Source organism: Colossoma macropomum, unplaced genomic scaffold (assembly GCF_904425465.1).
Source record: "Colossoma macropomum unplaced genomic scaffold, Colossoma_macropomum, whole genome shotgun sequence".
Classification (NCBI taxonomy): Eukaryota; Metazoa; Chordata; class Actinopteri; order Characiformes; family Serrasalmidae; genus Colossoma; species Colossoma macropomum.
In genome coordinates, this window is record NW_023494804.1 from 24,498,232 (window position 1) to 24,526,151 (window position 27,920).

General features: G+C 48.0%; 13 protein-coding genes and 20 non-coding genes across 33 annotated transcripts; 20 read left to right on the forward strand and 13 right to left on the reverse strand.

Moving 5' to 3' along the window:
- The first annotated feature begins 1,081 nt into the window (after nucleotides 1–1,081).
- Nucleotides 1,082–1,154, forward strand: trnar-ccu. The gene has a single exon. It is a non-coding gene; the product is annotated as a tRNA-Arg (tRNA).
- A 459-nt stretch (nucleotides 1,155–1,613) lies between these two features.
- LOC118824410 (heat shock protein 30-like) lies at nucleotides 1,614–2,901 on the reverse strand. Its single transcript, XM_036594532.1, has one exon. It carries the CDS (start codon nucleotides 2,602–2,604, stop codon nucleotides 1,978–1,980), a length of 627 nt encoding a protein of 208 aa, XP_036450425.1. The 5' UTR covers nucleotides 2,605–2,901; the 3' UTR covers nucleotides 1,614–1,977.
- A 147-nt stretch (nucleotides 2,902–3,048) lies between these two features.
- LOC118824408 (heat shock protein 30-like) lies at nucleotides 3,049–6,008 on the reverse strand. Its single transcript, XM_036594528.1, has one exon. It carries the CDS (start codon nucleotides 4,736–4,738, stop codon nucleotides 4,112–4,114), a length of 627 nt encoding a protein of 208 aa, XP_036450421.1. The 5' UTR covers nucleotides 4,739–6,008; the 3' UTR covers nucleotides 3,049–4,111.
- On the forward strand, nucleotides 3,216–3,288 carry trnar-ccu. The gene has a single exon. It is a non-coding gene; the product is annotated as a tRNA-Arg (tRNA).
- Nucleotides 5,350–5,422, forward strand: trnar-ccu. Its single transcript has one exon. It is a non-coding gene; the product is annotated as a tRNA-Arg (tRNA).
- Nucleotides 6,009–6,015: 7 nt separating the features above from the next.
- Nucleotides 6,016–8,142, reverse strand: LOC118824393 (heat shock protein 30-like). The gene has a single exon (XM_036594514.1). The coding sequence runs from the start codon at nucleotides 6,870–6,872 to the stop codon at nucleotides 6,246–6,248; it is 627 nt and encodes a 208-aa protein (XP_036450407.1). The 5' UTR covers nucleotides 6,873–8,142; the 3' UTR covers nucleotides 6,016–6,245.
- trnar-ccu lies at nucleotides 7,484–7,556 on the forward strand. Its single transcript has one exon. It is a non-coding gene; the product is annotated as a tRNA-Arg (tRNA).
- A 7-nt stretch (nucleotides 8,143–8,149) lies between the features above and the next one.
- LOC118824394 (heat shock protein 30-like) lies at nucleotides 8,150–10,276 on the reverse strand. The gene has a single exon (XM_036594515.1). The coding sequence runs from the start codon at nucleotides 9,004–9,006 to the stop codon at nucleotides 8,380–8,382; it is 627 nt and encodes a 208-aa protein (XP_036450408.1). The 5' UTR covers nucleotides 9,007–10,276; the 3' UTR covers nucleotides 8,150–8,379.
- On the forward strand, nucleotides 9,618–9,690 carry trnar-ccu. The gene has a single exon. It is a non-coding gene; the product is annotated as a tRNA-Arg (tRNA).
- A 7-nt stretch (nucleotides 10,277–10,283) lies between the features above and the next one.
- LOC118824396 (heat shock protein 30-like) lies at nucleotides 10,284–12,410 on the reverse strand. The gene has a single exon (XM_036594516.1). The coding sequence runs from the start codon at nucleotides 11,138–11,140 to the stop codon at nucleotides 10,514–10,516; it is 627 nt and encodes a 208-aa protein (XP_036450409.1). The 5' UTR covers nucleotides 11,141–12,410; the 3' UTR covers nucleotides 10,284–10,513.
- Nucleotides 11,752–11,824, forward strand: trnar-ccu. The gene has a single exon. It is a non-coding gene; the product is annotated as a tRNA-Arg (tRNA).
- A 7-nt stretch (nucleotides 12,411–12,417) lies between the features above and the next one.
- Nucleotides 12,418–14,057, reverse strand: LOC118824402 (heat shock protein 30-like). The gene has a single exon (XM_036594523.1). The coding sequence runs from the start codon at nucleotides 13,272–13,274 to the stop codon at nucleotides 12,648–12,650; it is 627 nt and encodes a 208-aa protein (XP_036450416.1). The 5' UTR covers nucleotides 13,275–14,057; the 3' UTR covers nucleotides 12,418–12,647.
- On the forward strand, nucleotides 13,886–13,958 carry trnar-ccu. Its single transcript has one exon. It is a non-coding gene; the product is annotated as a tRNA-Arg (tRNA).
- A 158-nt stretch (nucleotides 14,058–14,215) lies between the features above and the next one.
- Nucleotides 14,216–16,342, reverse strand: LOC118824404 (heat shock protein 30-like). Its single transcript, XM_036594525.1, has one exon. The coding sequence runs from the start codon at nucleotides 15,070–15,072 to the stop codon at nucleotides 14,446–14,448; it is 627 nt and encodes a 208-aa protein (XP_036450418.1). The 5' UTR covers nucleotides 15,073–16,342; the 3' UTR covers nucleotides 14,216–14,445.
- Nucleotides 15,684–15,756, forward strand: trnar-ccu. Its single transcript has one exon. It is a non-coding gene; the product is annotated as a tRNA-Arg (tRNA).
- Nucleotides 16,343–16,349: 7 nt separating the features above from the next.
- LOC118824397 (heat shock protein 30-like) lies at nucleotides 16,350–18,476 on the reverse strand. The gene has a single exon (XM_036594517.1). The coding sequence runs from the start codon at nucleotides 17,204–17,206 to the stop codon at nucleotides 16,580–16,582; it is 627 nt and encodes a 208-aa protein (XP_036450410.1). The 5' UTR covers nucleotides 17,207–18,476; the 3' UTR covers nucleotides 16,350–16,579.
- Nucleotides 17,818–17,890, forward strand: trnar-ccu. The gene has a single exon. It is a non-coding gene; the product is annotated as a tRNA-Arg (tRNA).
- Nucleotides 18,477–18,483: 7 nt separating the features above from the next.
- On the reverse strand, nucleotides 18,484–20,610 carry LOC118824398 (heat shock protein 30-like). The gene has a single exon (XM_036594518.1). It carries the CDS (start codon nucleotides 19,338–19,340, stop codon nucleotides 18,714–18,716), a length of 627 nt encoding a protein of 208 aa, XP_036450411.1. The 5' UTR covers nucleotides 19,341–20,610; the 3' UTR covers nucleotides 18,484–18,713.
- Nucleotides 19,952–20,024, forward strand: trnar-ccu. Its single transcript has one exon. It is a non-coding gene; the product is annotated as a tRNA-Arg (tRNA).
- Nucleotides 20,032–20,103, forward strand: trnam-cau. The gene has a single exon. It is a non-coding gene; the product is annotated as a tRNA-Met (tRNA).
- trnam-cau lies at nucleotides 20,368–20,439 on the forward strand. The gene has a single exon. It is a non-coding gene; the product is annotated as a tRNA-Met (tRNA).
- Nucleotides 20,611–20,617: 7 nt separating the features above from the next.
- LOC118824399 (heat shock protein 30-like) lies at nucleotides 20,618–22,744 on the reverse strand. Its single transcript, XM_036594520.1, has one exon. The coding sequence runs from the start codon at nucleotides 21,472–21,474 to the stop codon at nucleotides 20,848–20,850; it is 627 nt and encodes a 208-aa protein (XP_036450413.1). The 5' UTR covers nucleotides 21,475–22,744; the 3' UTR covers nucleotides 20,618–20,847.
- Nucleotides 22,086–22,158, forward strand: trnar-ccu. The gene has a single exon. It is a non-coding gene; the product is annotated as a tRNA-Arg (tRNA).
- trnam-cau lies at nucleotides 22,166–22,237 on the forward strand. The gene has a single exon. It is a non-coding gene; the product is annotated as a tRNA-Met (tRNA).
- trnam-cau lies at nucleotides 22,502–22,573 on the forward strand. Its single transcript has one exon. It is a non-coding gene; the product is annotated as a tRNA-Met (tRNA).
- A 7-nt stretch (nucleotides 22,745–22,751) lies between the features above and the next one.
- On the reverse strand, nucleotides 22,752–23,777 carry LOC118824400 (heat shock protein 30-like). The gene has a single exon (XM_036594521.1). The coding sequence runs from the start codon at nucleotides 23,606–23,608 to the stop codon at nucleotides 22,982–22,984; it is 627 nt and encodes a 208-aa protein (XP_036450414.1). The 5' UTR covers nucleotides 23,609–23,777; the 3' UTR covers nucleotides 22,752–22,981.
- Nucleotides 23,778–24,219: 442 nt separating this feature from the next.
- trnar-ccu lies at nucleotides 24,220–24,292 on the forward strand. Its single transcript has one exon. It is a non-coding gene; the product is annotated as a tRNA-Arg (tRNA).
- Nucleotides 24,293–24,299: 7 nt separating this feature from the next.
- Nucleotides 24,300–24,371, forward strand: trnam-cau. The gene has a single exon. It is a non-coding gene; the product is annotated as a tRNA-Met (tRNA).
- A 264-nt stretch (nucleotides 24,372–24,635) lies between these two features.
- trnam-cau lies at nucleotides 24,636–24,707 on the forward strand. The gene has a single exon. It is a non-coding gene; the product is annotated as a tRNA-Met (tRNA).
- A 170-nt stretch (nucleotides 24,708–24,877) lies between these two features.
- Nucleotides 24,878–26,555, reverse strand: LOC118824403 (heat shock protein 30-like). Its single transcript, XM_036594524.1, has one exon. It carries the CDS (start codon nucleotides 25,740–25,742, stop codon nucleotides 25,116–25,118), a length of 627 nt encoding a protein of 208 aa, XP_036450417.1. The 5' UTR covers nucleotides 25,743–26,555; the 3' UTR covers nucleotides 24,878–25,115.
- On the forward strand, nucleotides 26,354–26,426 carry trnar-ccu. The gene has a single exon. It is a non-coding gene; the product is annotated as a tRNA-Arg (tRNA).
- Nucleotides 26,434–26,505, forward strand: trnam-cau. The gene has a single exon. It is a non-coding gene; the product is annotated as a tRNA-Met (tRNA).
- Nucleotides 26,556–26,683: 128 nt separating the features above from the next.
- LOC118824405 (heat shock protein 30-like) lies at nucleotides 26,684–27,709 on the reverse strand. Its single transcript, XM_036594526.1, has one exon. The coding sequence runs from the start codon at nucleotides 27,538–27,540 to the stop codon at nucleotides 26,914–26,916; it is 627 nt and encodes a 208-aa protein (XP_036450419.1). The 5' UTR covers nucleotides 27,541–27,709; the 3' UTR covers nucleotides 26,684–26,913.
- Nucleotides 27,710–27,920: the final 211 nt, after the last annotated feature.

The window sequence follows — 27,920 nt, forward strand, 5'->3', positions numbered from 1 at the left end:
CTATCACATATGAGCTCAAGTTGAACTTAATCTAAAGTTCAGTGCAAATTTTGAACCTTGACTGACTGTGGCTTTTAGAGGTTCGGTTCTGGGTTTAAGTTTGATGGTGCAGCAGCTACAGGTACCGATATGGAAATGCAGCACCTTTAAAGGTGGAATAGAAAATTCAGCAAAGAATATGGCGGATAAGAAGCTAACTTAAGCTTTGTTTAAGTGTTTAGGATGATGCATAGCAATGCTGTAAGTGGAAAAACCGAAGGTTTTTAGCGTTGTGTGTGACTAGACCCATAACACCCACATCAGCTTTTAAACTCAGGGCCACAAAACAGGTTAAAGTAGCCCAGGGGGAGGAAAACATTACTAATGTTTTTTCCCTGCATTTAGGCACAGGAGAACAATAATTGTACATACAGGCTGGGTCCAATTTGTCTGATTAAATACTGGTGAGATTGGGAGTCTATGTAGGGTTTCTCAGTAAGAAGAATGCCTGTGACATCACCCCAGTAACTTGTACTGTAAGTTTTCCAAAATCCATACGTGTGTTTGTGTCATGAGCTAGAATGAATGGAAGTCTAAGGTTTTGCCTCCAGTGAGTTCCTGAACTTTCCTGTCATTACCCCAATTGTCCAGTGAGTGTCAGTAAAGAGAAAGTGTGTGACATCACCCCAGTCATTTTCTAAGTGTGTCAAGTCAGGTAAGTAAAGTTGGCTGCTACATAACATGAGAGGAGAAGGCCTCTGAAACGTGTGGATTTACTGAAAGTATTAACGTGCGAAAGCTTGGCTAAACAGGGCTCTAAACAGGTCGTTTCGTAAGAGCAATGCGGGAAGGCTTGTTTTATTTGGAGGCAAACATCACTGATGTTGTGCTCTGCATTTAAGCAGTGAGGGAAATGAAATGTAGCGTACACACAGGCTGGCTCTGCTTTGTGTGAGACGCTAATTGTCAGTTCAGACTTGCTGAAGTGATTTTCAGGTGTAAGTCCTCCCAAATCCATACGTGTTTCTGTGTCCTGAGCATGAGAGACGAAAGGCCTAGCTTTTAAAATGCTGTGAGAGAGGCCTGTTGTTGTGGTGCCAGAGCCCTAGTGGCCTAATGGATAAGGCACTGGCCTCCTAAGCCAGGGATTGTGGGTTCGAGTCTCATCTGGGGTGTAGTGCTAGCAGAGTGGCGCAGCGGAAGCGTGCTGGGCCCATAACCCAGAGGTCGATGGATCGAAACCATCCTCTGCTAGGAACCATCTATATTGTGGCCATGGTGTGAGGAAGCCCACGCTATGTGCAGTGACTCAAAGGCAAACTCTTGGAATGGAGCTTTGCTGTTAGCAGCTCATGTGCTCTTGCACTGTTCTGAATATGTGATGACCCCAGTGTAAAAACAAACTACAAAAAAAAGTGCCCCATTGTTTTTCTCAGCTTCAGCGTAGTCAAATTGTCCAGGTACCCCAAAGGGCAAGGATTTTGGTCCGGAGTTCCGGGCGCCTGACAGCCTCACGTCAGCAGAGTGGCGCAGCGGAAGCGTGCTGGGCCCATAACCCAGAGGTCGATGGATCGAAACCATCCTCTGCTAAAACGTGTCCAATTTTCTCACATTTCTTGCACGTGTGCTGTATTGTGAGCTCACTTGAAATGCTTGGTGATAAATCTGAACAAGCTACATGTGCTGCGCTTTCAGCTTAACCAGTCTTCTAGTTCTTTCTGTTGTTGTTTGTTAATTGTGGAACAGACAAACACAGTCACATCTGGAGTAGCGAAATGAAATTGTCTTTATTTTTGAAGACTTTTTTTACAACTCTAGTACAAATTGCATAACAAAATTGTACAAACAAAGAAACGAAGCACAGGAGAAGTAGACATTATAAGAGGCTTAAAAACAGTATATCTACGTCATTATATTTCCAATGGACAGATAAAACAGTTGCCGCACTGGCCCTACACGCGGAGCCGTACAATTCTGCTACAGACGTTCTCGCTCTCTTCAGCCAAGCTTTTGCTCCGCTGCTCTCTGTGTTTCAGTGGTGCTGTCCTGGGTCTGTGTGGTTTCTGACCGAGCTATCTCACCGGCTTGACTGCCGTCGATGGTTAGCACTCTGTCAGGTTTTTCAGACTGCTGTGTGTTTGGTGCCTGAACGAATAGTTTTCCATCAGCCAGGGAGCAGCTCAGCGCCTCTGGATTCACTCCTTCCGGCAAGACAAACTCCCGCCTGAACTCCTGGACTCTGTGTGAGTAAGATCCTTTCCCATCTTCCTCTCTCTTCTCTGTCTTCCCGCAGACGCGCAGCTTCCTTCCCACCTGTTTGACGGACAGTTCCTCGGGGGAGAAGCCTTTAGCATCCAGGGTCAAGGCAAAACCACCTCCCTCTTTCTCCACTGCGTAGGAGAGCGGCTGGACCACGTCAGAGGCGGCGGTCTGGGAGACTTTCTGAAAGATCTCGTGCTGAAGTTTCTCCAAAAGCTTCAAAGTAGTCTCTATGCCCTGCATGTTTTTCAGCAGTGCATCTCTGTGATGGTAAAGAGGAACAACCTCAGGCCACAGACTGCGCACAGGCCAGGGAATGTCCATGAATGGGCTGAATGAAGGCTGTAAGCCGTACAGACTCAACATTCTCTTCTACGGTTGTGTTGACTCTTGATTGCTCTGTCAGATAGCGTAGCAGCTCTCTTTGATTTGACCTGAGCGCTGTGAGCTGCTCAGGCTTTATAAAGAAGCCTGTTTTACTTCCAGTGAGTTCCTGAACTTTCCTGTCATTACCGCAGTTGTCCAGTGAGTGTCAGTAAAGAGAAAGTGTGTGACATCACCCCAGTCATTTTCTAAGTGTGTCAAGTCAGGTAAGTAAAGTTGGCTGCTACATGACATGAGAGGAGAAGGCCTCTGAAAGGTGTGGATTTACTGAAAGTATTAACATGCGAAAGCTTGGCTAAACAGGGCTCTAAACAGGTTGTTTCGTAAGAGCAATGCGGGAAGGCTTGTTTTATTTGGAGGCGAACATCACTGATGTTGTGCTCTGCATTTAAGCAGTGAGGGAAATGAAATGTAGTGTACACACAGGCTGGCTCTGCTTTGTGTGAGACGCTAATTGTCAGTTCAGACTTGCTGAAGTGATTTTCAGGTGTAAGTCCTCCCAAATCCATACGTGTTTTTGTGTCCTGAGCATGAGAGACGAAAGGCCTAGCTTTTAAAAAGCTGTGAGAGAGGCCTGTTGTTGTGGTGCCAGAGCCCCAGTGGCCTAATGGATAAGGCACTGGCCTCCTAAGCCAGGGATTGTGGGTTCGAGTCCCATCTGGGGTGTAGTGCTAGCAGAGTGGCGCAGCGGAAGCGTGCTGGGCCCATAACCCAGAGGTCGATGGATCGAAACCATCCTCTGCTAGGAACCATCTATATTGTGGCCATGGTGTGAGGAAGCCCACGCTATGTGCAGTGACTCAAAGGCAAACTCTTGGAATGGAGCTTTGCTGTTAGCAGCTCATGTGCTCTTGCACTGTTCTGAATATGTGATGACCCCAGTGTAAAAACAAACTACAAAAAAAAGTGCCCCATTGTTTTTCTCAGCTTCAGCGTAGTCAAATTGTCCAGGTACCCCAAAGGGCAAGGATTTTGGTCCGGAGTTCCGGGCGCCTGACAGCCTCACGTCAGCAGAGTGGCGCAGCGGAAGCGTGCTGGGCCCATAACCCAGAGGTCGATGGATCGAAACCATCCTCTGCTAAAACGTGTCCAGTTTTCTCACATTTCTTGCCCGTGTGCTGTGTTGTGAGCTCACTTGAAATGCTTGGTGATAAATCTGAACAAGCTACATGTGCTGCGCTTTCAGCTTAACCAGTCTTCTAGTTCTTTCTGTTGTTGTTTGTTAATTGTGGAACAGACAAACACAGTCACATCTGGAGTAGCGAAATGAAATTGTCTTTATTTTTGAAGACTTTTTTTACAACTCTAGTACAAATTGCATAACAAAATTGTACAAACAAAGAAACGAAGCACAGGAGAAGTAGACATTATAAGAGGCTTAAAAACAGTATATCTACGTCATTATATTTCCAATGGACAGATAAAAAAGTTGCCGCACTGGCCCTACACGCGGAGCCGTACAATTCTGCTACAGACGTTCTCGCTCTCTTCAGCCAAGCTTTTGCTCCGCTGCTCTCTGTGTTTCAGTGGTGCTGTCCTGGGTCTGTGTGGTTTCTGACCGAGCTATCTCACCGGCTTGACTGCCGTCGATGGTTAGCACTCTGTCAGGTTTTTCAGACTGCTGTGTGTTTGGTGCCTGAACGAATAGTTTTCCATCAGCCAGGGAGCAGCTCAGCGCCTCTGGATTCACTCCTTCCGGCAAGACAAACTCCCGCCTGAACTCCTGGACTCTGTGTGAGTAAGATCCTTTCCCATCTTCCTCTCTCTTCTCTGTCTTCCCGCAGACGCGCAGCTTCCTTCCCACCTGTTTGACGGACAGTTCCTCGGGGGAGAAGCCTTTAGCATCCAGGGTCAAGGCAAAACCACCTCCCTCTTTCTCCACTGCGTAGGAGAGCGGCTGGACCACGTCAGAGGCGGCGGTCTGGGAGACTTTCTGAAAGATCTCGTGCTGAAGTTTCTCCAAAAGCTTCAAAGTAGTCTCTATGCCCTGCATGTTTTTCAGCAGTGCATCTCTGTGATGGTAAAGAGGAACAACCTCAGGCCACAGACTGCGCACAGGCCAGGGAATGTCCATGAATGGGCTGAATGAAGGCTGTAAGCCGTACAGACTCAACATTCTCTTCTACGGTTGTGTTGACTCTTGATTGCTCTGTCAGATAGCGTAGCAGCTCTCTTTGATTTGACCTGAGCGCTGTGAGCTGCTCAGGCTTTATAAAGAAGCCTGTTTTACTTCCAGTGAGTTCCTGAACTTTCCTGTCATTACCGCAGTTGTCCAGTGAGTGTCAGTAAAGAGAAAGTGTGTGACATCACCCCAGTCATTTTCTAAGTGTGTCAAGTCAGGTGAGTAAAGTTGGCTGCTACATGACATGAGAGGAGAAGGCCTCTGAAAGGTGTGGATTTACTGAAAGTATTAACATGCGAAAGCTTGGCTAAACAGGGCTCTAAACAGGTCGTTTCGTAAGAGCAATGCGGGAAGGCTTGTTTTATCTGGAGGCAAACATCACTGATGTTGTGCTCTGCATTTAAGCAGTGAGGGAAATGAAATGTAGCGTACACACAGGCTGGCTCTGCTTTGTGTGAGACGCTAATTGTCAGTTCAGACTTGCTGAAGTGATTTTCAGGTGTAAGTCCTCCCAAATCCATACGTGTTTTTGTGTCCTGAGCATGAGAGACGAAAGGCCTAGCTTTTAAAAAGCTGTGAGAGAGGCCTGTTGTTGTGGTGCCAGAGCCCCAGTGGCCTAATGGATAAGGCACTGGCCTCCTAAGCCAGGGATTGTGGGTTCGAGTCCCATCTGGGGTGTAGTGCTAGCAGAGTGGCGCAGCGGAAGCGTGCTGGGCCCATAACCCAGAGGTCGATGGATCGAAACCATCCTCTGCTAGGAACCATCTATATTGTGGCCATGGTGTGAGGAAGCCCACGCTATGTGCAGTGACTCAAAGGCAAACTCTTGGAATGGAGCTTTGCTGTTAGCAGCTCATGTGCTCTTGCACTGTTCTGAATATGTGATGACCCCAGTGTAAAAACAAACTACAAAAAAAAGTGCCCCATTGTTTTTCTCAGCTTCAGCGTAGTCAAATTGTCCAGGTACCCCAAAGGGCAAGGATTTTGGTCCGGAGTTCCGGGCGCCTGACAGCCTCACGTCAGCAGAGTGGCGCAGCGGAAGCGTGCTGGGCCCATAACCCAGAGGTCGATGGATCGAAACCATCCTCTGCTAAAACGTGTCCAGTTTTCTCACATTTCTTGCCCGTGTGCTGTGTTGTGAGCTCACTTGAAATGCTTGGTGATAAATCTGAACAAGCTACATGTGCTGCGCTTTCAGCTTAACCAGTCTTCTAGTTCTTTCTGTTGTTGTTTGTTAATTGTGGAACAGACAAACACAGTCACATCTGGAGTAGCGAAATGAAATTGTCTTTATTTTTGAAGACTTTTTTTACAACTCTAGTACAAATTGCATAACAAAATTGTACAAACAAAGAAACGAAGCACAGGAGAAGTAGACATTATAAGAGGCTTAAAAACAGTATATCTACGTCATTATATTTCCAATGGACAGATAAAAAAGTTGCCGCACTGGCCCTACACGCGGAGCCGTACAATTCTGCTACAGACGTTCTCGCTCTCTTCAGCCAAGCTTTTGCTCCGCTGCTCTCTGTGTTTCAGTGGTGCTGTCCTGGGTCTGTGTGGTTTCTGACCGAGCTATCTCACCAGCTTGACTGCTGTCGATGGTTAGCACTCTGTCAGGTTTTTCAGACTGCTGTGTGTTTGGTGCCTGAATGAATAGTTTTCCATCAGCCAGGGAGCAGCTCAGCGCCTCTGGATTCACTCCTTCCGGCAAGACAAACTCCCGCCTGAACTCCTGGACTCTGTGTGAGTAAGATCCTTTCCCATCTTCCTCTCTCTTCTCTGTCTTCCCGCAGACGCGCAGCTTCCTTCCCACCTGTTTGACGGACAGTTCCTCGGGGGAGAAGCCTTTAGCATCCAGGGTCAAGGCAAAACCACCTCCCTCTTTCTCCACTGCGTAGGAGAGCGGCTGGACCACGTCAGAGGCGGCGGTCTGGGAGACTTTCTGAAAGATCTCGTGCTGAAGTTTCTCCAAAAGCTTCAAAGTAGTCTCTATGCCCTGCATGTTTTTCAGCAGTGCATCTCTGTGATGGTAAAGAGGAACAACCTCAGGCCACAGACTGCGCACAGGCCAGGGAATGTCCATGAATGGGCTGAATGAAGGCTGTAAGCCGTACAGACTCAACATTCTCTTCTACGGTTGTGTTGACTCTTGATTGCTCTGTCAGATAGCGTAGCAGCTCTCTTTGATTTGACCTGAGCGCTGTGAGCTGCTCAGGCTTTATAAAGAAGCCTGTTTTACTTCCAGTGAGTTCCTGAACTTTCCTGTCATTACCGCAGTTGTCCAGTGAGTGTCAGTAAAGAGAAAGTGTGTGACATCACCCCAGTCATTTTCTAAGTGTGTCAAGTCAGGTGAGTAAAGTTGGCTGCTACATGACATGAGAGGAGAAGGCCTCTGAAAGGTGTGGATTTACTGAAAGTATTAACATGCGAAAGCTTGGCTAAACAGGGCTCTAAACAGGTCGTTTCGTAAGAGCAATGCGGGAAGGCTTGTTTTATCTGGAGGCAAACATCACTGATGTTGTGCTCTGCATTTAAGCAGTGAGGGAAATGAAATGTAGCGTACACACAGGCTGGCTCTGCTTTGTGTGAGACGCTAATTGTCAGTTCAGACTTGCTGAAGTGATTTTCAGGTGTAAGTCCTCCCAAATCCATACGTGTTTTTGTGTCCTGAGCATGAGAGACGAAAGGCCTAGCTTTTAAAAAGCTGTGAGAGAGGCCTGTTGTTGTGGTGCCAGAGCCCCAGTGGCCTAATGGATAAGGCACTGGCCTCCTAAGCCAGGGATTGTGGGTTCGAGTCCCATCTGGGGTGTAGTGCTAGCAGAGTGGCGCAGCGGAAGCGTGCTGGGCCCATAACCCAGAGGTCGATGGATCGAAACCATCCTCTGCTAGGAACCATCTATATTGTGGCCATGGTGTGAGGAAGCCCACGCTATGTGCAGTGACTCAAAGGCAAACTCTTGGAATGGAGCTTTGCTGTTAGCAGCTCATGTGCTCTTGCACTGTTCTGAATATGTGATGACCCCAGTGTAAAAACAAACTACAAAAAAAAGTGCCCCATTGTTTTTCTCAGCTTCAGCGTAGTCAAATTGTCCAGGTACCCCAAAGGGCAAGGATTTTGGTCCGGAGTTCCGGGCGCCTGACAGCCTCACGTCAGCAGAGTGGCGCAGCGGAAGCGTGCTGGGCCCATAACCCAGAGGTCGATGGATCGAAACCATCCTCTGCTAAAACGTGTCCAGTTTTCTCACATTTCTTGCCCGTGTGCTGTGTTGTGAGCTCACTTGAAATGCTTGGTGATAAATCTGAACAAGCTACATGTGCTGCGCTTTCAGCTTAACCAGTCTTCTAGTTCTTTCTGTTGTTGTTTGTTAATTGTGGAACAGACAAACACAGTCACATCTGGAGTAGCGAAATGAAATTGTCTTTATTTTTGAAGACTTTTTTTACAACTCTAGTACAAATTGCATAACAAAATTGTACAAACAAAGAAACGAAGCACAGGAGAAGTAGACATTATAAGAGGCTTAAAAACAGTATATCTACGTCATTATATTTCCAATGGACAGATAAAAAAGTTGCCGCACTGGCCCTACACGCGGAGCCGTACAATTCTGCTACAGACGTTCTCGCTCTCTTCAGCCAAGCTTTTGCTCCGCTGCTCTCTGTGTTTCAGTGGTGCTGTCCTGGGTCTGTGTGGTTTCTGACCGAGCTATCTCACCAGCTTGACTGCTGTCGATGGTTAGCACTCTGTCAGGTTTTTCAGACTGCTGTGTGTTTGGTGCCTGAATGAATAGTTTTCCATCAGCCAGGGAGCAGCTCAGCGCCTCTGGATTCACTCCTTCCGGCAAGACAAACTCCCGCCTGAACTCCTGGACTCTGTGTGAGTAAGATCCTTTCCCATCTTCCTCTCTCTTCTCTGTCTTCCCGCAGACGCGCAGCTTCCTTCCCACCTGTTTGACGGACAGTTCCTCGGGGGAGAAGCCTTTAGCATCCAGGGTCAAGGCAAAACCACCTCCCTCTTTCTCCACTGCGTAGGAGAGCGGCTGGACCACGTCAGAGGCGGCGGTCTGGGAGACTTTCTGAAAGATCTCGTGCTGAAGTTTCTCCAAAAGCTTCAAAGTAGTCTCTATGCCCTGCATGTTTTTCAGCAGTGCATCTCTGTGATGGTAAAGAGGAACAACCTCAGGCCACAGACTGCGCACAGGCCAGGGAATGTCCATGAATGGGCTGAATGAAGGCTGTAAGCCGTACAGACTCAACATTCTCTTCTACGGTTGTGTTGACTCTTGATTGCTCTGTCAGATAGCGTAGCAGCTCTCTTTGATTTGACCTGAGCGCTGTGAGCTGCTCAGGCTTTATAAAGAAGCCTGTTTTACTTCCAGTGAGTTCCTGAACTTTCCTGTCATTACCGCAGTTGTCCAGTGAGTGTCAGTAAAGAGAAAGTGTGTGACATCACCCCAGTCATTTTCTAAGTGTGTCAAGTCAGGTGAGTAAAGTTGGCTGCTACATGACATGAGAGGAGAAGGCCTCTGAAAGGTGTGGATTTACTGAAAGTATTAACATGCGAAAGCTTGGCTAAACAGGGCTCTAAACAGGTCGTTTCGTAAGAGCAATGCGGGAAGGCTTGTTTTATCTGGAGGCAAACATCACTGATGTTGTGCTCTGCATTTAAGCAGTGAGGGAAATGAAATGTAGCGTACACACAGGCTGGCTCTGCTTTGTGTGAGACGCTAATTGTCAGTTCAGACTTGCTGAAGTGATTTTCAGGTGTAAGTCCTCCCAAATCCATACGTGTTTTTGTGTCCTGAGCATGAGAGACGAAAGGCCTAGCTTTTAAAAAGCTGTGAGAGAGGCCTGTTGTTGTGGTGCCAGAGCCCCAGTGGCCTAATGGATAAGGCACTGGCCTCCTAAGCCAGGGATTGTGGGTTCGAGTCCCATCTGGGGTGTAGTGCTAGCAGAGTGGCGCAGCGGAAGCGTGCTGGGCCCATAACCCAGAGGTCGATGGATCGAAACCATCCTCTGCTAGGAACCATCTATATTGTGGCCATGGTGTGAGGAAGCCCACGCTATGTGCAGTGACTCAAAGGCAAACTCTTGGAATGGAGCTTTGCTGTTAGCAGCTCATGTGCTCTTGCACTGTTCTGAATATGTGATGACCCCAGTGTAAAAACAAACTACAAAAAAAAGTGCCCCATTGTTTTTCTCAGCTTCAGCGTAGTCAAATTGTCCAGGTACCCCAAAGGGCAAGGATTTTGGTCCGGAGTTCCGGGCGCCTGACAGCCTCACGTCAGCAGAGTGGCGCAGCGGAAGCGTGCTGGGCCCATAACCCAGAGGTCGATGGATCGAAACCATCCTCTGCTAAAACGTGTCCAGTTTTCTCACATTTCTTGCCCGTGTGCTGTGTTGTGAGCTCACTTGAAATGCTTGGTGATAAATCTGAACAAGCTACATGTGCTGCGCTTTCAGCTTAACCAGTCTTCTAGTTCTTTCTGTTGTTGTTTGTTAATTGTGGAACAGACAAACACAGTCACATCTGGAGTAGCGAAATGAAATTGTCTTTATTTTTGAAGACTTTTTTTACAACTCTAGTACAAATTGCATAACAAAATTGTACAAACAAAGAAACGAAGCACAGGAGAAGTAGACATTATAAGAGGCTTAAAAACAGTATATCTACGTCATTATATTTCCAATGGACAGATAAAAAAGTTGCCGCACTGGCCCTACACGCGGAGCCGTACAATTCTGCTACAGACGTTCTCGCTCTCTTCAGCCAAGCTTTTGCTCCGCTGCTCTCTGTGTTTCAGTGGTGCTGTCCTGGGTCTGTGTGGTTTCTGACCGAGCTATCTCACCAGCTTGACTGCTGTCGATGGTTAGCACTCTGTCAGGTTTTTCAGACTGCTGTGTGTTTGGTGCCTGAATGAATAGTTTTCCATCAGCCAGGGAGCAGCTCAGCGCCTCTGGATTCACTCCTTCCGGCAAGACAAACTCCCGCCTGAACTCCTGGACTCTGTGTGAGTAAGATCCTTTCCCATCTTCCTCTCTCTTCTCTGTCTTCCCGCAGACGCGCAGCTTCCTTCCCACCTGTTTGACGGACAGTTCCTCGGGGGAGAAGCCTTTAGCATCCAGGGTCAAGGCAAAACCACCTCCCTCTTTCTCCACTGCGTAGGAGAGCGGCTGGACCACGTCAGAGGCGGCGGTCTGGGAGACTTTCTGAAAGATCTCGTGCTGAAGTTTCTCCAAAAGCTTCAAAGTAGTCTCTATGCCCTGCATGTTTTTCAGCAGTGCATCTCTGTGATGGTAAAGAGGAACAACCTCAGGCCACAGACTGCGCACAGGCCAGGGAATGTCCATGAATGGGCTGAATGAAGGCTGTAAGCCGTACAGACTCAACATTCTCTTCTACGGTTGTGTTGACTCTTGATTGCTCTGTCAGATAGCGTAGCAGCTCTCTTTGATTTGACCTGAGCGCTGTGAGCTGCTCAGGCTTTATAAAGAAGCCTGTTTTACTTCCAGTGAGTTCCTGAACTTTCCTGTCATTACCGCAGTTGTCCAGTGAGTGTCAGTAAAGAGAAAGTGTGTGACATCACCCCAGTCATTTTCTAAGTGTGTCAAGTCAGGTGAGTAAAGTTGGCTGCTACATGACATGAGAGGAGAAGGCCTCTGAAAGGTGTGGATTTACTGAAAGTATTAACATGCGAAAGCTTGGCTAAACAGGGCTCTAAACAGGTCGTTTCGTAAGAGCAATGCGGGAAGGCTTGTTTTATCTGGAGGCAAACATCACTGATGTTGTGCTCTGCATTTAAGCAGTGAGGGAAATGAAATGTAGCGTACACACAGGCTGGCTCTGCTTTGTGTGAGACGCTAATTGTCAGTTCAGACTTGCTGAAGTGATTTTCAGGTGTAAGTCCTCCCAAATCCATACGTGTTTTTGTGTCCTGAGCATGAGAGACGAAAGGCCTAGCTTTTAAAAAGCTGTGAGAGAGGCCTGTTGTTGTGGTGCCAGAGCCCCAGTGGCCTAATGGATAAGGCACTGGCCTCCTAAGCCAGGGATTGTGGGTTCGAGTCCCATCTGGGGTGTAGTGCTAGCAGAGTGGCGCAGCGGAAGCGTGCTGGGCCCATAACCCAGAGGTCGATGGATCGAAACCATCCTCTGCTAGGAACCATCTATATTGTGGCCATGGTGTGAGGAAGCCCACGCTATGTGCAGTGACTCAAAGGCAAACTCTTGGAATGGAGCTTTGCTGTTAGCAGCTCATGTGCTCTTGCACTGTTCTGAATATGTGATGACCCCAGTGTAAAAACAAACTACAAAAAAAAGTGCCCCATTGTTTTTCTCAGCTTCAGCGTAGTCAAATTGTCCAGGTACCCCAAAGGGCAAGGATTTTGGTCCGGAGTTCCGGGCGCCTGACAGCCTCACGTCAGCAGAGTGGCGCAGCGGAAGCGTGCTGGGCCCATAACCCAGAGGTCGATGGATCGAAACCATCCTCTGCTAAAACGTGTCCAGTTTTCTCACATTTCTTGCCCGTGTGCTGTGTTGTGAGCTCACTTGAAATGCTTGGTGATAAATCTGAACAAGCTACATGTGCTGCGCTTTCAGCTTAACCAGTCTTCTAGTTCTTTCTGTTGTTGTTTGTTAATTGTGGAACAGACAAACACAGTCACATCTGGAGTAGCGAAATGAAATTGTCTTTATTTTTGAAGACTTTTTTTACAACTCTAGTACAAATTGCATAACAAAATTGTACAAACAAAGAAACGAAGCACAGGAGAAGTAGACATTATAAGAGGCTTAAAAACAGTATATCTACGTCATTATATTTCCAATGGACAGATAAAAAAGTTGCCGCACTGGCCCTACACGCGGAGCCGTACAATTCTGCTACAGACGTTCTCGCTCTCTTCAGCCAAGCTTTTGCTCCGCTGCTCTCTGTGTTTCAGTGGTGCTGTCCTGGGTCTGTGTGGTTTCTGACCGAGCTATCTCACCAGCTTGACTGCTGTCGATGGTTAGCACTCTGTCAGGTTTTTCAGACTGCTGTGTGTTTGGTGCCTGAATGAATAGTTTTCCATCAGCCAGGGAGCAGCTCAGCGCCTCTGGATTCACTCCTTCCGGCAAGACAAACTCCCGCCTGAACTCCTGGACTCTGTGTGAGTAAGATCCTTTCCCATCTTCCTCTCTCTTCTCTGTCTTCCCGCAGACGCGCAGCTTCCTTCCCACCTGTTTGACGGACAGTTCCTCGGGGGAGAAGCCTTTAGCATCCAGGGTCAAGGCAAAACCACCTCCCTCTTTCTCCACTGCGTAGGAGAGCGGCTGGACCACGTCAGAGGCGGCGGTCTGGGAGACTTTCTGAAAGATCTCGTGCTGAAGTTTCTCCAAAAGCTTCAAAGTAGTCTCTATGCCCTGCATGTTTTTCAGCAGTGCATCTCTGTGATGGTAAAGAGGAACAACCTCAGGCCACAGACTGCGCACAGGCCAGGGAATGTCCATGAATGGGCTGAATGAAGGCTGTAAGCCGTACAGACTCAACATTCTCTTCTACGGTTGTGTTGACTCTTGATTGCTCTGTCAGATAGCGTAGCAGCTCTCTTTGATTTGACCTGAGCGCTGTGAGCTGCTCAGGCTTTATAAAGAAGCCTGTTTTACTTCCAGTGAGTTCCTGAACTTTCCTGTCATTACCGCAGTTGTCCAGTGAGTGTCAGTAAAGAGAAAGTGTGTGACATCACCCCAGTCATTTTCTAAGTGTGTCAAGTCAGGTGAGTAAAGTTGGCTGCTACATGACATGAGAGGAGAAGGCCTCTGAAAGGTGTGGATTTACTGAAAGTATTAACATGCGAAAGCTTGGCTAAACAGGGCTCTAAACAGGTCGTTTCGTAAGAGCAATGCGGGAAGGCTTGTTTTATCTGGAGGCAAACATCACTGATGTTGTGCTCTGCATTTAAGCAGTGAGGGAAATGAAATGTAGCGTACACACAGGCTGGCTCTGCTTTGTGTGAGACGCTAATTGTCAGTTCAGACTTGCTGAAGTGATTTTCAGGTGTAAGTCCTCCCAAATCCATACGTGTTTTTGTGTCCTGAGCATGAGAGACGAAAGGCCTAGCTTTTAAAAAGCTGTGAGAGAGGCCTGTTGTTGTGGTGCCAGAGCCCCAGTGGCCTAATGGATAAGGCACTGGCCTCCTAAGCCAGGGATTGTGGGTTCGAGTCCCATCTGGGGTGTAGTGCTAGCAGAGTGGCGCAGCGGAAGCGTGCTGGGCCCATAACCCAGAGGTCGATGGATCGAAACCATCCTCTGCTAAAACGTGTCCAGTTTTCTCACATTTCTTGCCCGTGTGCTGTGTTGTGAGCTCACTTGAAATGCTTGGTGATAAATCTGAACAAGCTACATGTGCTGCGCTTTCAGCTTAACCAGTCTTCTAGTTCTTTCTGTTGTTGTTTGTTAATTGTGGAACAGACAAACACAGTCACATCTGGAGTAGCGAAATGAAATTGTCTTTATTTTTGAAGACTTTTTTTACAACTCTAGTACAAATTGCATAACAAAATTGTACAAACAAAGAAACGAAGCACAGGAGAAGTAGACATTATAAGAGGCTTAAAAACAGTATATCTACGTCATTATATTTCCAATGGACAGATAAAAAAGTTGCCGCACTGGCCCTACACGCGGAGCCGTACAATTCTGCTACAGACGTTCTCGCTCTCTTCAGCCAAGCTTTTGCTCCGCTGCTCTCTGTGTTTCAGTGGTGCTGTCCTGGGTCTGTGTGGTTTCTGACCGAGCTATCTCACCAGCTTGACTGCTGTCGATGGTTAGCACTCTGTCAGGTTTTTCAGACTGCTGTGTGTTTGGTGCCTGAATGAATAGTTTTCCATCAGCCAGGGAGCAGCTCAGCGCCTCTGGATTCACTCCTTCCGGCAAGACAAACTCCCGCCTGAACTCCTGGACTCTGTGTGAGTAAGATCCTTTCCCATCTTCCTCTCTCTTCTCTGTCTTCCCGCAGACGCGCAGCTTCCTTCCCACCTGTTTGACGGACAGTTCCTCGGGGGAGAAGCCTTTAGCATCCAGGGTCAAGGCAAAACCACCTCCCTCTTTCTCCACTGCGTAGGAGAGCGGCTGGACCACGTCAGAGGCGGCGGTCTGGGAGACTTTCTGAAAGATCTCGTGCTGAAGTTTCTCCAAAAGCTTCAAAGTAGTCTCTATGCCCTGCATGTTTTTCAGCAGTGCATCTCTGTGATGGTAAAGAGGAACAACCTCAGGCCACAGACTGCGCACAGGCCAGGGAATGTCCATGAATGGGCTGAATGAAGGCTGTAAGCCGTACAGACTCAACATTCTCTTCTACGGTTGTGTTGACTCTTGATTGCTCTGTCAGATAGCGTAGCAGCTCTCTTTGATTTGACCTGAGCGCTGTGAGCTGCTCAGGCTTTATAAAGAAGCCTGTTTTACTTCCAGTGAGTTCCTGAACTTTCCTGTCATTACCGCAGTTGTCCAGTGAGTGTCAGTAAAGAGAAAGTGTGTGACATCACCCCAGTCATTTTCTAAGTGTGTCAAGTCAGGTGAGTAAAGTTGGCTGCTACATGACATGAGAGGAGAAGGCCTCTGAAAGGTGTGGATTTACTGAAAGTATTAACATGCGAAAGCTTGGCTAAACAGGGCTCTAAACAGGTCGTTTCGTAAGAGCAATGCGGGAAGGCTTGTTTTATCTGGAGGCAAACATCACTGATGTTGTGCTCTGCATTTAAGCAGTGAGGGAAATGAAATGTAGCGTACACACAGGCTGGCTCTGCTTTGTGTGAGACGCTAATTGTCAGTTCAGACTTGCTGAAGTGATTTTCAGGTGTAAGTCCTCCCAAATCCATACGTGTTTTTGTGTCCTGAGCATGAGAGACGAAAGGCCTAGCTTTTAAAAAGCTGTGAGAGAGGCCTGTTGTTGTGGTGCCAGAGCCCCAGTGGCCTAATGGATAAGGCACTGGCCTCCTAAGCCAGGGATTGTGGGTTCGAGTCCCATCTGGGGTGTAGTGCTAGCAGAGTGGCGCAGCGGAAGCGTGCTGGGCCCATAACCCAGAGGTCGATGGATCGAAACCATCCTCTGCTAGGAACCATCTATATTGTGGCCATGGTGTGAGGAAGCCCACGCTATGTGCAGTGACTCAAAGGCAAACTCTTGGAATGGAGCTTTGCTGTTAGCAGCTCATGTGCTCTTGCACTGTTCTGAATATGTGATGACCCCAGTGTAAAAACAAACTACAAAAAAAAGTGCCCCATTGTTTTTCTCAGCTTCAGCGTAGTCAAATTGTCCAGGTACCCCAAAGGGCAAGGATTTTGGTCCGGAGTTCCGGGCGCCTGACAGCCTCACGTCAGCAGAGTGGCGCAGCGGAAGCGTGCTGGGCCCATAACCCAGAGGTCGATGGATCGAAACCATCCTCTGCTAAAACGTGTCCAGTTTTCTCACATTTCTTGCCCGTGTGCTGTGTTGTGAGCTCACTTGAAATGCTTGGTGATAAATCTGAACAAGCTACATGTGCTGCGCTTTCAGCTTAACCAGTCTTCTAGTTCTTTCTGTTGTTGTTTGTTAATTGTGGAACAGACAAACACAGTCACATCTGGAGTAGCGAAATGAAATTGTCTTTATTTTTGAAGACTTTTTTTACAACTCTAGTACAAATTGCATAACAAAATTGTACAAACAAAGAAACGAAGCACAGGAGAAGTAGACATTATAAGAGGCTTAAAAACAGTATATCTACGTCATTATATTTCCAATGGACAGATAAAAAAGTTGCCGCACTGGCCCTACACGCGGAGCCGTACAATTCTGCTACAGACGTTCTCGCTCTCTTCAGCCAAGCTTTTGCTCCGCTGCTCTCTGTGTTTCAGTGGTGCTGTCCTGGGTCTGTGTGGTTTCTGACCGAGCTATCTCACCAGCTTGACTGCTGTCGATGGTTAGCACTCTGTCAGGTTTTTCAGACTGCTGTGTGTTTGGTGCCTGAATGAATAGTTTTCCATCAGCCAGGGAGCAGCTCAGCGCCTCTGGATTCACTCCTTCCGGCAAGACAAACTCCCGCCTGAACTCCTGGACTCTGTGTGAGTAAGATCCTTTCCCATCTTCCTCTCTCTTCTCTGTCTTCCCGCAGACGCGCAGCTTCCTTCCCACCTGTTTGACGGACAGTTCCTCGGGGGAGAAGCCTTTAGCATCCAGGGTCAAGGCAAAACCACCTCCCTCTTTCTCCACTGCGTAGGAGAGCGGCTGGACCACGTCAGAGGCGGCGGTCTGGGAGACTTTCTGAAAGATCTCGTGCTGAAGTTTCTCCAAAAGCTTCAAAGTAGTCTCTATGCCCTGCATGTTTTTCAGCAGTGCATCTCTGTGATGGTAAAGAGGAACAACCTCAGGCCACAGACTGCGCACAGGCCAGGGAATGTCCATGAATGGGCTGAATGAAGGCTGTAAGCCGTACAGACTCAACATTCTCTTCTACGGTTGTGTTGACTCTTGATTGCTCTGTCAGATAGCGTAGCAGCTCTCTTTGATTTGACCTGAGCGCTGTGAGCTGCTCAGGCTTTATAAAGAAGCCTGTTTTACTTCCAGTGAGTTCCTGAACTTTCCTGTCATTACCGCAGTTGTCCAGTGAGTGTCAGTAAAGAGAAAGTGTGTGACATCACCCCAGTCATTTTCTAAGTGTGTCAAGTCAGGTGAGTAAAGTTGGCTGCTACATGACATGAGAGGAGAAGGCCTCTGAAAGGTGTGGATTTACTGAAAGTATTAACATGCGAAAGCTTGGCTAAACAGGGCTCTAAACAGGTCGTTTCGTAAGAGCAATGCGGGAAGGCTTGTTTTATCTGGAGGCAAACATCACTGATGTTGTGCTCTGCATTTAAGCAGTGAGGGAAATGAAATGTAGCGTACACACAGGCTGGCTCTGCTTTGTGTGAGACGCTAATTGTCAGTTCAGACTTGCTGAAGTGATTTTCAGGTGTAAGTCCTCCCAAATCCATACGTGTTTTTGTGTCCTGAGCATGAGAGACGAAAGGCCTAGCTTTTAAAAAGCTGTGAGAGAGGCCTGTTGTTGTGGTGCCAGAGCCCCAGTGGCCTAATGGATAAGGCACTGGCCTCCTAAGCCAGGGATTGTGGGTTCGAGTCCCATCTGGGGTGTAGTGCTAGCAGAGTGGCGCAGCGGAAGCGTGCTGGGCCCATAACCCAGAGGTCGATGGATCGAAACCATCCTCTGCTAGGAACCATCTATATTGTGGCCATGGTGTGAGGAAGCCCACGCTATGTGCAGTGACTCAAAGGCAAACTCTTGGAATGGAGCTTTGCTGTTAGCAGCTCATGTGCTCTTGCACTGTTCTGAATATGTGATGACCCCAGTGTAAAAACAAACTACAAAAAAAAGTGCCCCATTGTTTTTCTCAGCTTCAGCGTAGTCAAATTGTCCAGGTACCCCAAAGGGCAAGGATTTTGGTCCGGAGTTCCGGGCGCCTGACAGCCTCACGTCAGCAGAGTGGCGCAGCGGAAGCGTGCTGGGCCCATAACCCAGAGGTCGATGGATCGAAACCATCCTCTGCTAAAACGTGTCCAGTTTTCTCACATTTCTTGCCCGTGTGCTGTGTTGTGAGCTCACTTGAAATGCTTGGTGATAAATCTGAACAAGCTACATGTGCTGCGCTTTCAGCTTAACCAGTCTTCTAGTTCTTTCTGTTGTTGTTTGTTAATTGTGGAACAGACAAACACAGTCACATCTGGAGTAGCGAAATGAAATTGTCTTTATTTTTGAAGACTTTTTTTACAACTCTAGTACAAATTGCATAACAAAATTGTACAAACAAAGAAACGAAGCACAGGAGAAGTAGACATTATAAGAGGCTTAAAAACAGTATATCTACGTCATTATATTTCCAATGGACAGATAAAAAAGTTGCCGCACTGGCCCTACACGCGGAGCCGTACAATTCTGCTACAGACGTTCTCGCTCTCTTCAGCCAAGCTTTTGCTCCGCTGCTCTCTGTGTTTCAGTGGTGCTGTCCTGGGTCTGTGTGGTTTCTGACCGAGCTATCTCACCAGCTTGACTGCTGTCGATGGTTAGCACTCTGTCAGGTTTTTCAGACTGCTGTGTGTTTGGTGCCTGAATGAATAGTTTTCCATCAGCCAGGGAGCAGCTCAGCGCCTCTGGATTCACTCCTTCCGGCAAGACAAACTCCCGCCTGAACTCCTGGACTCTGTGTGAGTAAGATCCTTTCCCATCTTCCTCTCTCTTCTCTGTCTTCCCGCAGACGCGCAGCTTCCTTCCCACCTGTTTGACGGACAGTTCCTCGGGGGAGAAGCCTTTAGCATCCAGGGTCAAGGCAAAACCACCTCCCTCTTTCTCCACTGCGTAGGAGAGCGGCTGGACCACGTCAGAGGCGGCGGTCTGGGAGACTTTCTGAAAGATCTCGTGCTGAAGTTTCTCCAAAAGCTTCAAAGTAGTCTCTATGCCCTGCATGTTTTTCAGCAGTGCATCTCTGTGATGGTAAAGAGGAACAACCTCAGGCCACAGACTGCGCACAGGCCAGGGAATGTCCATGAATGGGCTGAATGAAGGCTGTAAGCCGTACAGACTCAACATTCTCTTCTACGGTTGTGTTGACTCTTGATTGCTCTGTCAGATAGCGTAGCAGCTCTCTTTGATTTGACCTGAGCGCTGTGAGCTGCTCAGGCTTTATAAAGAAGCCTGTTTTACTTCCAGTGAGTTCCTGAACTTTCCTGTCATTACCGCAGTTGTCCAGTGAGTGTCAGTAAAGAGAAAGTGTGTGACATCACCCCAGTCATTTTCTAAGTGTGTCAAGTCAGGTGAGTAAAGTTGGCTGCTACATGACATGAGAGGAGAAGGCCTCTGAAAGGTGTGGATTTACTGAAAGTATTAACATGCGAAAGCTTGGCTAAACAGGGCTCTAAACAGGTCGTTTCGTAAGAGCAATGCGGGAAGGCTTGTTTTATCTGGAGGCAAACATCACTGATGTTGTGCTCTGCATTTAAGCAGTGAGGGAAATGAAATGTAGCGTACACACAGGCTGGCTCTGCTTTGTGTGAGACGCTAATTGTCAGTTCAGACTTGCTGAAGTGATTTTCAGGTGTAAGTCCTCCCAAATCCATACGTGTTTTTGTGTCCTGAGCATGAGAGACGAAAGGCCTAGCTTTTAAAAAGCTGTGAGAGAGGCCTGTTGTTGTGGTGCCAGAGCCCCAGTGGCCTAATGGATAAGGCACTGGCCTCCTAAGCCAGGGATTGTGGGTTCGAGTCCCATCTGGGGTGTAGTGCTAGCAGAGTGGCGCAGCGGAAGCGTGCTGGGCCCATAACCCAGAGGTCGATGGATCGAAACCATCCTCTGCTAGGAACCATCTATATTGTGGCCATGGTGTGAGGAAGCCCACGCTATGTGCAGTGACTCAAAGGCAAACTCTTGGAATGGAGCTTTGCTGTTAGCAGCTCATGTGCTCTTGCACTGTTCTGAATATGTGATGACCCCAGTGTAAAAACAAACTACAAAAAAAAGTGCCCCATTGTTTTTCTCAGCTTCAGCGTAGTCAAATTGTCCAGGTACCCCAAAGGGCAAGGATTTTGGTCCGGAGTTCCGGGCGCCTGACAGCCTCACGTCAGCAGAGTGGCGCAGCGGAAGCGTGCTGGGCCCATAACCCAGAGGTCGATGGATCGAAACCATCCTCTGCTAAAACGTGTCCAGTTTTCTCACATTTCTTGCCCGTGTGCTGTGTTGTGAGCTCACTTGAAATGCTTGGTGATAAATCTGAACAAGCTACATGTGCTGCGCTTTCAGCTTAACCAGTCTTCTAGTTCTTTCTGTTGTTGTTTGTTAATTGTGGAACAGACAAACACAGTCACATCTGGAGTAGCGAAATGAAATTGTCTTTATTTTTGAAGACTTTTTTTACAACTCTAGTACAAATTGCATAACAAAATTGTACAAACAAAGAAACGAAGCACAGGAGAAGTAGACATTATAAGAGGCTTAAAAACAGTATATCTACGTCATTATATTTCCAATGGACAGATAAAAAAGTTGCCGCACTGGCCCTACACGCGGAGCCGTACAATTCTGCTACAGACGTTCTCGCTCTCTTCAGCCAAGCTTTTGCTCCGCTGCTCTCTGTGTTTCAGTGGTGCTGTCCTGGGTCTGTGTGGTTTCTGACCGAGCTATCTCACCAGCTTGACTGCTGTCGATGGTTAGCACTCTGTCAGGTTTTTCAGACTGCTGTGTGTTTGGTGCCTGAATGAATAGTTTTCCATCAGCCAGGGAGCAGCTCAGCGCCTCTGGATTCACTCCTTCCGGCAAGACAAACTCCCGCCTGAACTCCTGGACTCTGTGTGAGTAAGATCCTTTCCCATCTTCCTCTCTCTTCTCTGTCTTCCCGCAGACGCGCAGCTTCCTTCCCACCTGTTTGACGGACAGTTCCTCGGGGGAGAAGCCTTTAGCATCCAGGGTCAAGGCAAAACCACCTCCCTCTTTCTCCACTGCGTAGGAGAGCGGCTGGACCACGTCAGAGGCGGCGGTCTGGGAGACTTTCTGAAAGATCTCGTGCTGAAGTTTCTCCAAAAGCTTCAAAGTAGTCTCTATGCCCTGCATGTTTTTCAGCAGTGCATCTCTGTGATGGTAAAGAGGAACAACCTCAGGCCACAGACTGCGCACAGGCCAGGGAATGTCCATGAATGGGCTGAATGAAGGCTGTAAGCCGTACAGACTCAACATTCTCTTCTACGGTTGTGTTGACTCTTGATTGCTCTGTCAGATAGCGTAGCAGCTCTCTTTGATTTGACCTGAGCGCTGTGAGCTGCTCAGGCTTTATAAAGAAGCCTGTTTTACTTCCAGTGAGTTCCTGAACTTTCCTGTCATTACCGCAGTTGTCCAGTGAGTGTCAGTAAAGAGAAAGTGTGTGACATCACCCCAGTCATTTTCTAAGTGTGTCAAGTCAGGTGAGTAAAGTTGGCTGCTACATGACATGAGAGGAGAAGGCCTCTGAAAGGTGTGGATTTACTGAAAGTATTAACATGCGAAAGCTTGGCTAAACAGGGCTCTAAACAGGTCGTTTCGTAAGAGCAATGCGGGAAGGCTTGTTTTATCTGGAGGCAAACATCACTGATGTTGTGCTCTGCATTTAAGCAGTGAGGGAAATGAAATGTAGCGTACACACAGGCTGGCTCTGCTTTGTGTGAGACGCTAATTGTCAGTTCAGACTTGCTGAAGTGATTTTCAGGTGTAAGTCCTCCCAAATCCATACGTGTTTTTGTGTCCTGAGCATGAGAGACGAAAGGCCTAGCTTTTAAAAAGCTGTGAGAGAGGCCTGTTGTTGTGGTGCCAGAGCCCCAGTGGCCTAATGGATAAGGCACTGGCCTCCTAAGCCAGGGATTGTGGGTTCGAGTCCCATCTGGGGTGTAGTGCTAGCAGAGTGGCGCAGCGGAAGCGTGCTGGGCCCATAACCCAGAGGTCGATGGATCGAAACCATCCTCTGCTAGGAACCATCTATATTGTGGCCATGGTGTGAGGAAGCCCACGCTATGTGCAGTGACTCAAAGGCAAACTCTTGGAATGGAGCTTTGCTGTTAGCAGCTCATGTGCTCTTGCACTGTTCTGAATATGTGATGACCCCAGTGTAAAAACAAACTACAAAAAAAAGTGCCCCATTGTTTTTCTCAGCTTCAGCGTAGTCAAATTGTCCAGGTACCCCAAAGGGCAAGGATTTTGGTCCGGAGTTCCGGGCGCCTGACAGCCTCACGTCAGCAGAGTGGCGCAGCGGAAGCGTGCTGGGCCCATAACCCAGAGGTCGATGGATCGAAACCATCCTCTGCTAAAACGTGTCCAGTTTTCTCACATTTCTTGCCCGTGTGCTGTGTTGTGAGCTCACTTGAAATGCTTGGTGATAAATCTGAACAAGCTACATGTGCTGCGCTTTCAGCTTAACCAGTCTTCTAGTTCTTTCTGTTGTTGTTTGTTAATTGTGGAACAGACAAACACAGTCACATCTGGAGTAGCGAAATGAAATTGTCTTTATTTTTGAAGACTTTTTTTACAACTCTAGTACAAATTGCATAACAAAATTGTACAAACAAAGAAACGAAGCACAGGAGAAGTAGACATTATAAGAGGCTTAAAAACAGTATATCTACGTCATTATATTTCCAATGGACAGATAAAAAAGTTGCCGCACTGGCCCTACACGCGGAGCCGTACAATTCTGCTACAGACGTTCTCGCTCTCTTCAGCCAAGCTTTTGCTCCGCTGCTCTCTGTGTTTCAGTGGTGCTGTCCTGGGTCTGTGTGGTTTCTGACCGAGCTATCTCACCAGCTTGACTGCTGTCGATGGTTAGCACTCTGTCAGGTTTTTCAGACTGCTGTGTGTTTGGTGCCTGAATGAATAGTTTTCCATCAGCCAGGGAGCAGCTCAGCGCCTCTGGATTCACTCCTTCCGGCAAGACAAACTCCCGCCTGAACTCCTGGACTCTGTGTGAGTAAGATCCTTTCCCATCTTCCTCTCTCTTCTCTGTCTTCCCGCAGACGCGCAGCTTCCTTCCCACCTGTTTGACGGACAGTTCCTCGGGGGAGAAGCCTTTAGCATCCAGGGTCAAGGCAAAACCACCTCCCTCTTTCTCCACTGCGTAGGAGAGCGGCTGGACCACGTCAGAGGCGGCGGTCTGGGAGACTTTCTGAAAGATCTCGTGCTGAAGTTTCTCCAAAAGCTTCAAAGTAGTCTCTATGCCCTGCATGTTTTTCAGCAGTGCATCTCTGTGATGGTAAAGAGGAACAACCTCAGGCCACAGACTGCGCACAGGCCAGGGAATGTCCATGAATGGGCTGAATGAAGGCTGTAAGCCGTACAGACTCAACATTCTCTTCTACGGTTGTGTTGACTCTTGATTGCTCTGTCAGATAGCGTAGCAGCTCTCTTTGATTTGACCTGAGCGCTGTGAGCTGCTCAGGCTTTATAAAGAAGCCTGTTTTACTTCCAGTGAGTTCCTGAACTTTCCTGTCATTACCGCAGTTGTCCAGTGAGTGTCAGTAAAGAGAAAGTGTGTGACATCACCCCAGTCATTTTCTAAGTGTGTCAAGTCAGGTGAGTAAAGTTGGCTGCTACATGACATGAGAGGAGAAGGCCTCTGAAAGGTGTGGATTTACTGAAAGTATTAACATGCGAAAGCTTGGCTAAACAGGGCTCTAAACAGGTCGTTTCGTAAGAGCAATGCGGGAAGGCTTGTTTTATCTGGAGGCAAACATCACTGATGTTGTGCTCTGCATTTAAGCAGTGAGGGAAATGAAATGTAGCGTACACACAGGCTGGCTCTGCTTTGTGTGAGACGCTAATTGTCAGTTCAGACTTGCTGAAGTGATTTTCAGGTGTAAGTCCTCCCAAATCCATACGTGTTTTTGTGTCCTGAGCATGAGAGACGAAAGGCCTAGCTTTTAAAAAGCTGTGAGAGAGGCCTGTTGTTGTGGTGCCAGAGCCCCAGTGGCCTAATGGATAAGGCACTGGCCTCCTAAGCCAGGGATTGTGGGTTCGAGTCCCATCTGGGGTGTAGTGCTAGCAGAGTGGCGCAGCGGAAGCGTGCTGGGCCCATAACCCAGAGGTCGATGGATCGAAACCATCCTCTGCTAGGAACCATCTATATTGTGGCCATGGTGTGAGGAAGCCCACGCTATGTGCAGTGACTCAAAGGCAAACTCTTGGAATGGAGCTTTGCTGTTAGCAGCTCATGTGCTCTTGCACTGTTCTGAATATGTGATGACCCCAGTGTAAAAACAAACTACAAAAAAAAGTGCCCCATTGTTTTTCTCAGCTTCAGCGTAGTCAAATTGTCCAGGTACCCCAAAGGGCAAGGATTTTGGTCCGGAGTTCCGGGCGCCTGACAGCCTCACGTCAGCAGAGTGGCGCAGCGGAAGCGTGCTGGGCCCATAACCCAGAGGTCGATGGATCGAAACCATCCTCTGCTAAAACGTGTCCAGTTTTCTCACATTTCTTGCCCGTGTGCTGTGTTGTGAGCTCACTTGAAATGCTTGGTGATAAATCTGAACAAGCTACATGTGCTGCGCTTTCAGCTTAACCAGTCTTCTAGTTCTTTCTGTTGTTGTTTGTTAATTGTGGAACAGACAAACACAGTCACATCTGGAGTAGCGAAATGAAATTGTCTTTATTTTTGAAGACTTTTTTTACAACTCTAGTACAAATTGCATAACAAAATTGTACAAACAAAGAAACGAAGCACAGGAGAAGTAGACATTATAAGAGGCTTAAAAACAGTATATCTACGTCATTATATTTCCAATGGACAGATAAAAAAGTTGCCGCACTGGCCCTACACGCGGAGCCGTACAATTCTGCTACAGACGTTCTCGCTCTCTTCAGCCAAGCTTTTGCTCCGCTGCTCTCTGTGTTTCAGTGGTGCTGTCCTGGGTCTGTGTGGTTTCTGACCGAGCTATCTCACCAGCTTGACTGCCGTCGATGGTTAGCACTCTGTCAGGTTTTTCAGACTGCTGTGTGTTTGGTGCCTGAATGAATAGTTTTCCATCAGCCAGGGAGCAGCTCAGCGCCTCTGGATTCACTCCTTCCGGCAAGACAAACTCCCGCCTGAACTCCTGGACTCTGTGTGAGTAAGATCCTTTCCCATCTTCCTCTCTCTTCTCTGTCTTCCCGCAGACGCGCAGCTTCCTTCCCACCTGTTTGACGGACAGTTCCTCGGGGGAGAAGCCTTTAGCATCCAGGGTCAAGGCAAAACCACCTCCCTCTTTCTCCACTGCGTAGGAGAGCGGCTGGACCACGTCAGAGGCGGCGGTCTGGGAGACTTTCTGAAAGATCTCGTGCTGAAGTTTCTCCAAAAGCTTCAAAGTAGTCTCTATGCCCTGCATGTTTTTCAGCAGTGCATCTCTGTGATGGTAAAGAGGAACAACCTCAGGCCACAGACTGCGCACAGGCCAGGGAATGTCCATGAATGGGCTGAATGAAGGCTGTAAGCCGTACAGACTCAACATTCTCTTCTACGGTTGTGTTGACTCTTGATTGCTCTGTCAGATAGCGTAGCAGCTCTCTTTGATTTGACCTGAGCGCTGTGAGCTGCTCAGGCTTTATAAAGAAGCCTGTTTTACTTCCAGTGAGTTCCTGAACTTTCCTGTCATTACCGCAGTTGTCCAGTGAGTGTCAGTAAAGAGAAAGTGTGTGACATCACCCCAGTCATTTTCTAAGTGTGTCAAGTCAGGTGAGTAAAGTTGGCTGCTACATGACATGAGAGGAGAAGGCCTCTGAAAGGTGTGGATTTACTGAAAGTATTAACATGCGAAAGCTTGGCTAAACAGGGCTCTAAACAGGTCGTTTCGTAAGAGCAATGCGGGAAGGCTTGTTTTATCTGGAGGCAAACATCACTGATGTTGTGCTCTGCATTTAAGCAGTGAGGGAAATGAAATGTAGCGTACACACAGGCTGGCTCTGCTTTGTGTGAGACGCTAATTGTCAGTTCAGACTTGCTGAAGTGATTTTCAGGTGTAAGTCCTCCCAAATCCATACGTGTTTTTGTGTCCTGAGCATGAGAGACGAAAGGCCTAGCTTTTAAAAAGCTGTGAGAGAGGCCTGTTGTTGTGGTGCCAGAGCCCCAGTGGCCTAATGGATAAGGCACTGGCCTCCTAAGCCAGGGATTGTGGGTTCGAGTCCCATCTGGGGTGTAGTGCTAGCAGAGTGGCGCAGCGGAAGCGTGCTGGGCCCATAACCCAGAGGTCGATGGATCGAAACCATCCTCTGCTAAAACGTGTCCAGTTTTCTCACATTTCTTGCCCGTGTGCTGTGTTGTGAGCTCACTTGAAATGCTTGGTGATAAATCTGAACAAGCTACATGTGCTGCGCTTTCAGCTTAACCAGTCTTCTAGTTCTTTCTGTTGTTGTTTGTTAATTGTGGAACAGACAAACACAGTCACATCTGGAGTAGCGAAATGAAATTGTCTTTATTTTTGAAGACTTTTTTTACAACTCTAGTACAAATTGCATAACAAAATTGTACAAACAAAGAAACGAAGCACAGGAGAAGTAGACATTATAAGAGGCTTAAAAACAGTATATCTACGTCATTATATTTCCAATGGACAGATAAAAAAGTTGCCGCACTGGCCCTACACGCGGAGCCGTACAATTCTGCTACAGACGTTCTCGCTCTCTTCAGCCAAGCTTTTGCTCCGCTGCTCTCTGTGTTTCAGTGGTGCTGTCCTGGGTCTGTGTGGTTTCTGACCGAGCTATCTCACCAGCTTGACTGCTGTCGATGGTTAGCACTCTGTCAGGTTTTTCAGACTGCTGTGTGTTTGGTGCCTGAATGAATAGTTTTCCATCAGCCAGGGAGCAGCTCAGCGCCTCTGGATTCACTCCTTCCGGCAAGACAAACTCCCGCCTGAACTCCTGGACTCTGTGTGAGTAAGATCCTTTCCCATCTTCCTCTCTCTTCTCTGTCTTCCCGCAGACGCGCAGCTTCCTTCCCACCTGTTTGACGGACAGTTCCTCGGGGGAGAAGCCTTTAGCATCCAGGGTCAAGGCAAAACCACCTCCCTCTTTCTCCACTGCGTAGGAGAGCGGCTGGACCACGTCAGAGGCGGCGGTCTGGGAGACTTTCTGAAAGATCTCGTGCTGAAGTTTCTCCAAAAGCTTCAAAGTAGTCTCTATGCCCTGCATGTTTTTCAGCAGTGCATCTCTGTGATGGTAAAGAGGAACAACCTCAGGCCACAGACTGCGCACAGGCCAGGGAATGTCCATGAATGGGCTGAATGAAGGCTGTAAGCCGTACAGACTCAACATTCTCTTCTACGGTTGTGTTGACTCTTGATTGCTCTGTCAGATAGCGTAGCAGCTCTCTTTGATTTGACCTGAGCGCTGTGAGCTGCTCAGGCTTTATAAAGAAGCCTGTTTTACTTCCAGTGAGTTCCTGAACTTTCCTGTCATTACCGCAGTTGTCCAGTGAGTGTCAGTAAAGAGAAAGTGTGTGACATCACCCCAGTCATTTTCTAAGTGTGTCAAGTCAGGTGAGTAAAGTTGGCTGCTACATGACATGAGAGGAGAAGGCCTCTGAAAGGTGTGGATTTACTGAAAGTATTAACATGCGAAAGCTTGGCTAAACAGGGCTCTAAACAGGTCGTTTCGTAAGAGCAATGCGGGAAGGCTTGTTTTATCTGGAGGCA

Coding starts and splice junctions, on each gene's coding strand:
- LOC118824402 (XM_036594523.1), bottom strand. CDS start 13,274: ATGTTGAGTCTGTACGGCTTACAGCCTTCATTCAGCCCATTCATGGAC.
- LOC118824404 (XM_036594525.1), bottom strand. CDS start 15,072: ATGTTGAGTCTGTACGGCTTACAGCCTTCATTCAGCCCATTCATGGAC.
- LOC118824408 (XM_036594528.1), bottom strand. CDS start 4,738: ATGTTGAGTCTGTACGGCTTACAGCCTTCATTCAGCCCATTCATGGAC.
- LOC118824400 (XM_036594521.1), bottom strand. CDS start 23,608: ATGTTGAGTCTGTACGGCTTACAGCCTTCATTCAGCCCATTCATGGAC.
- LOC118824399 (XM_036594520.1), bottom strand. CDS start 21,474: ATGTTGAGTCTGTACGGCTTACAGCCTTCATTCAGCCCATTCATGGAC.
- LOC118824394 (XM_036594515.1), bottom strand. CDS start 9,006: ATGTTGAGTCTGTACGGCTTACAGCCTTCATTCAGCCCATTCATGGAC.
- LOC118824398 (XM_036594518.1), bottom strand. CDS start 19,340: ATGTTGAGTCTGTACGGCTTACAGCCTTCATTCAGCCCATTCATGGAC.
- LOC118824393 (XM_036594514.1), bottom strand. CDS start 6,872: ATGTTGAGTCTGTACGGCTTACAGCCTTCATTCAGCCCATTCATGGAC.
- LOC118824397 (XM_036594517.1), bottom strand. CDS start 17,206: ATGTTGAGTCTGTACGGCTTACAGCCTTCATTCAGCCCATTCATGGAC.
- LOC118824405 (XM_036594526.1), bottom strand. CDS start 27,540: ATGTTGAGTCTGTACGGCTTACAGCCTTCATTCAGCCCATTCATGGAC.
- LOC118824403 (XM_036594524.1), bottom strand. CDS start 25,742: ATGTTGAGTCTGTACGGCTTACAGCCTTCATTCAGCCCATTCATGGAC.
- LOC118824396 (XM_036594516.1), bottom strand. CDS start 11,140: ATGTTGAGTCTGTACGGCTTACAGCCTTCATTCAGCCCATTCATGGAC.
- LOC118824410 (XM_036594532.1), bottom strand. CDS start 2,604: ATGTTGAGTCTGTACGGCTTACAGCCTTCATTCAGCCCATTCATGGAC.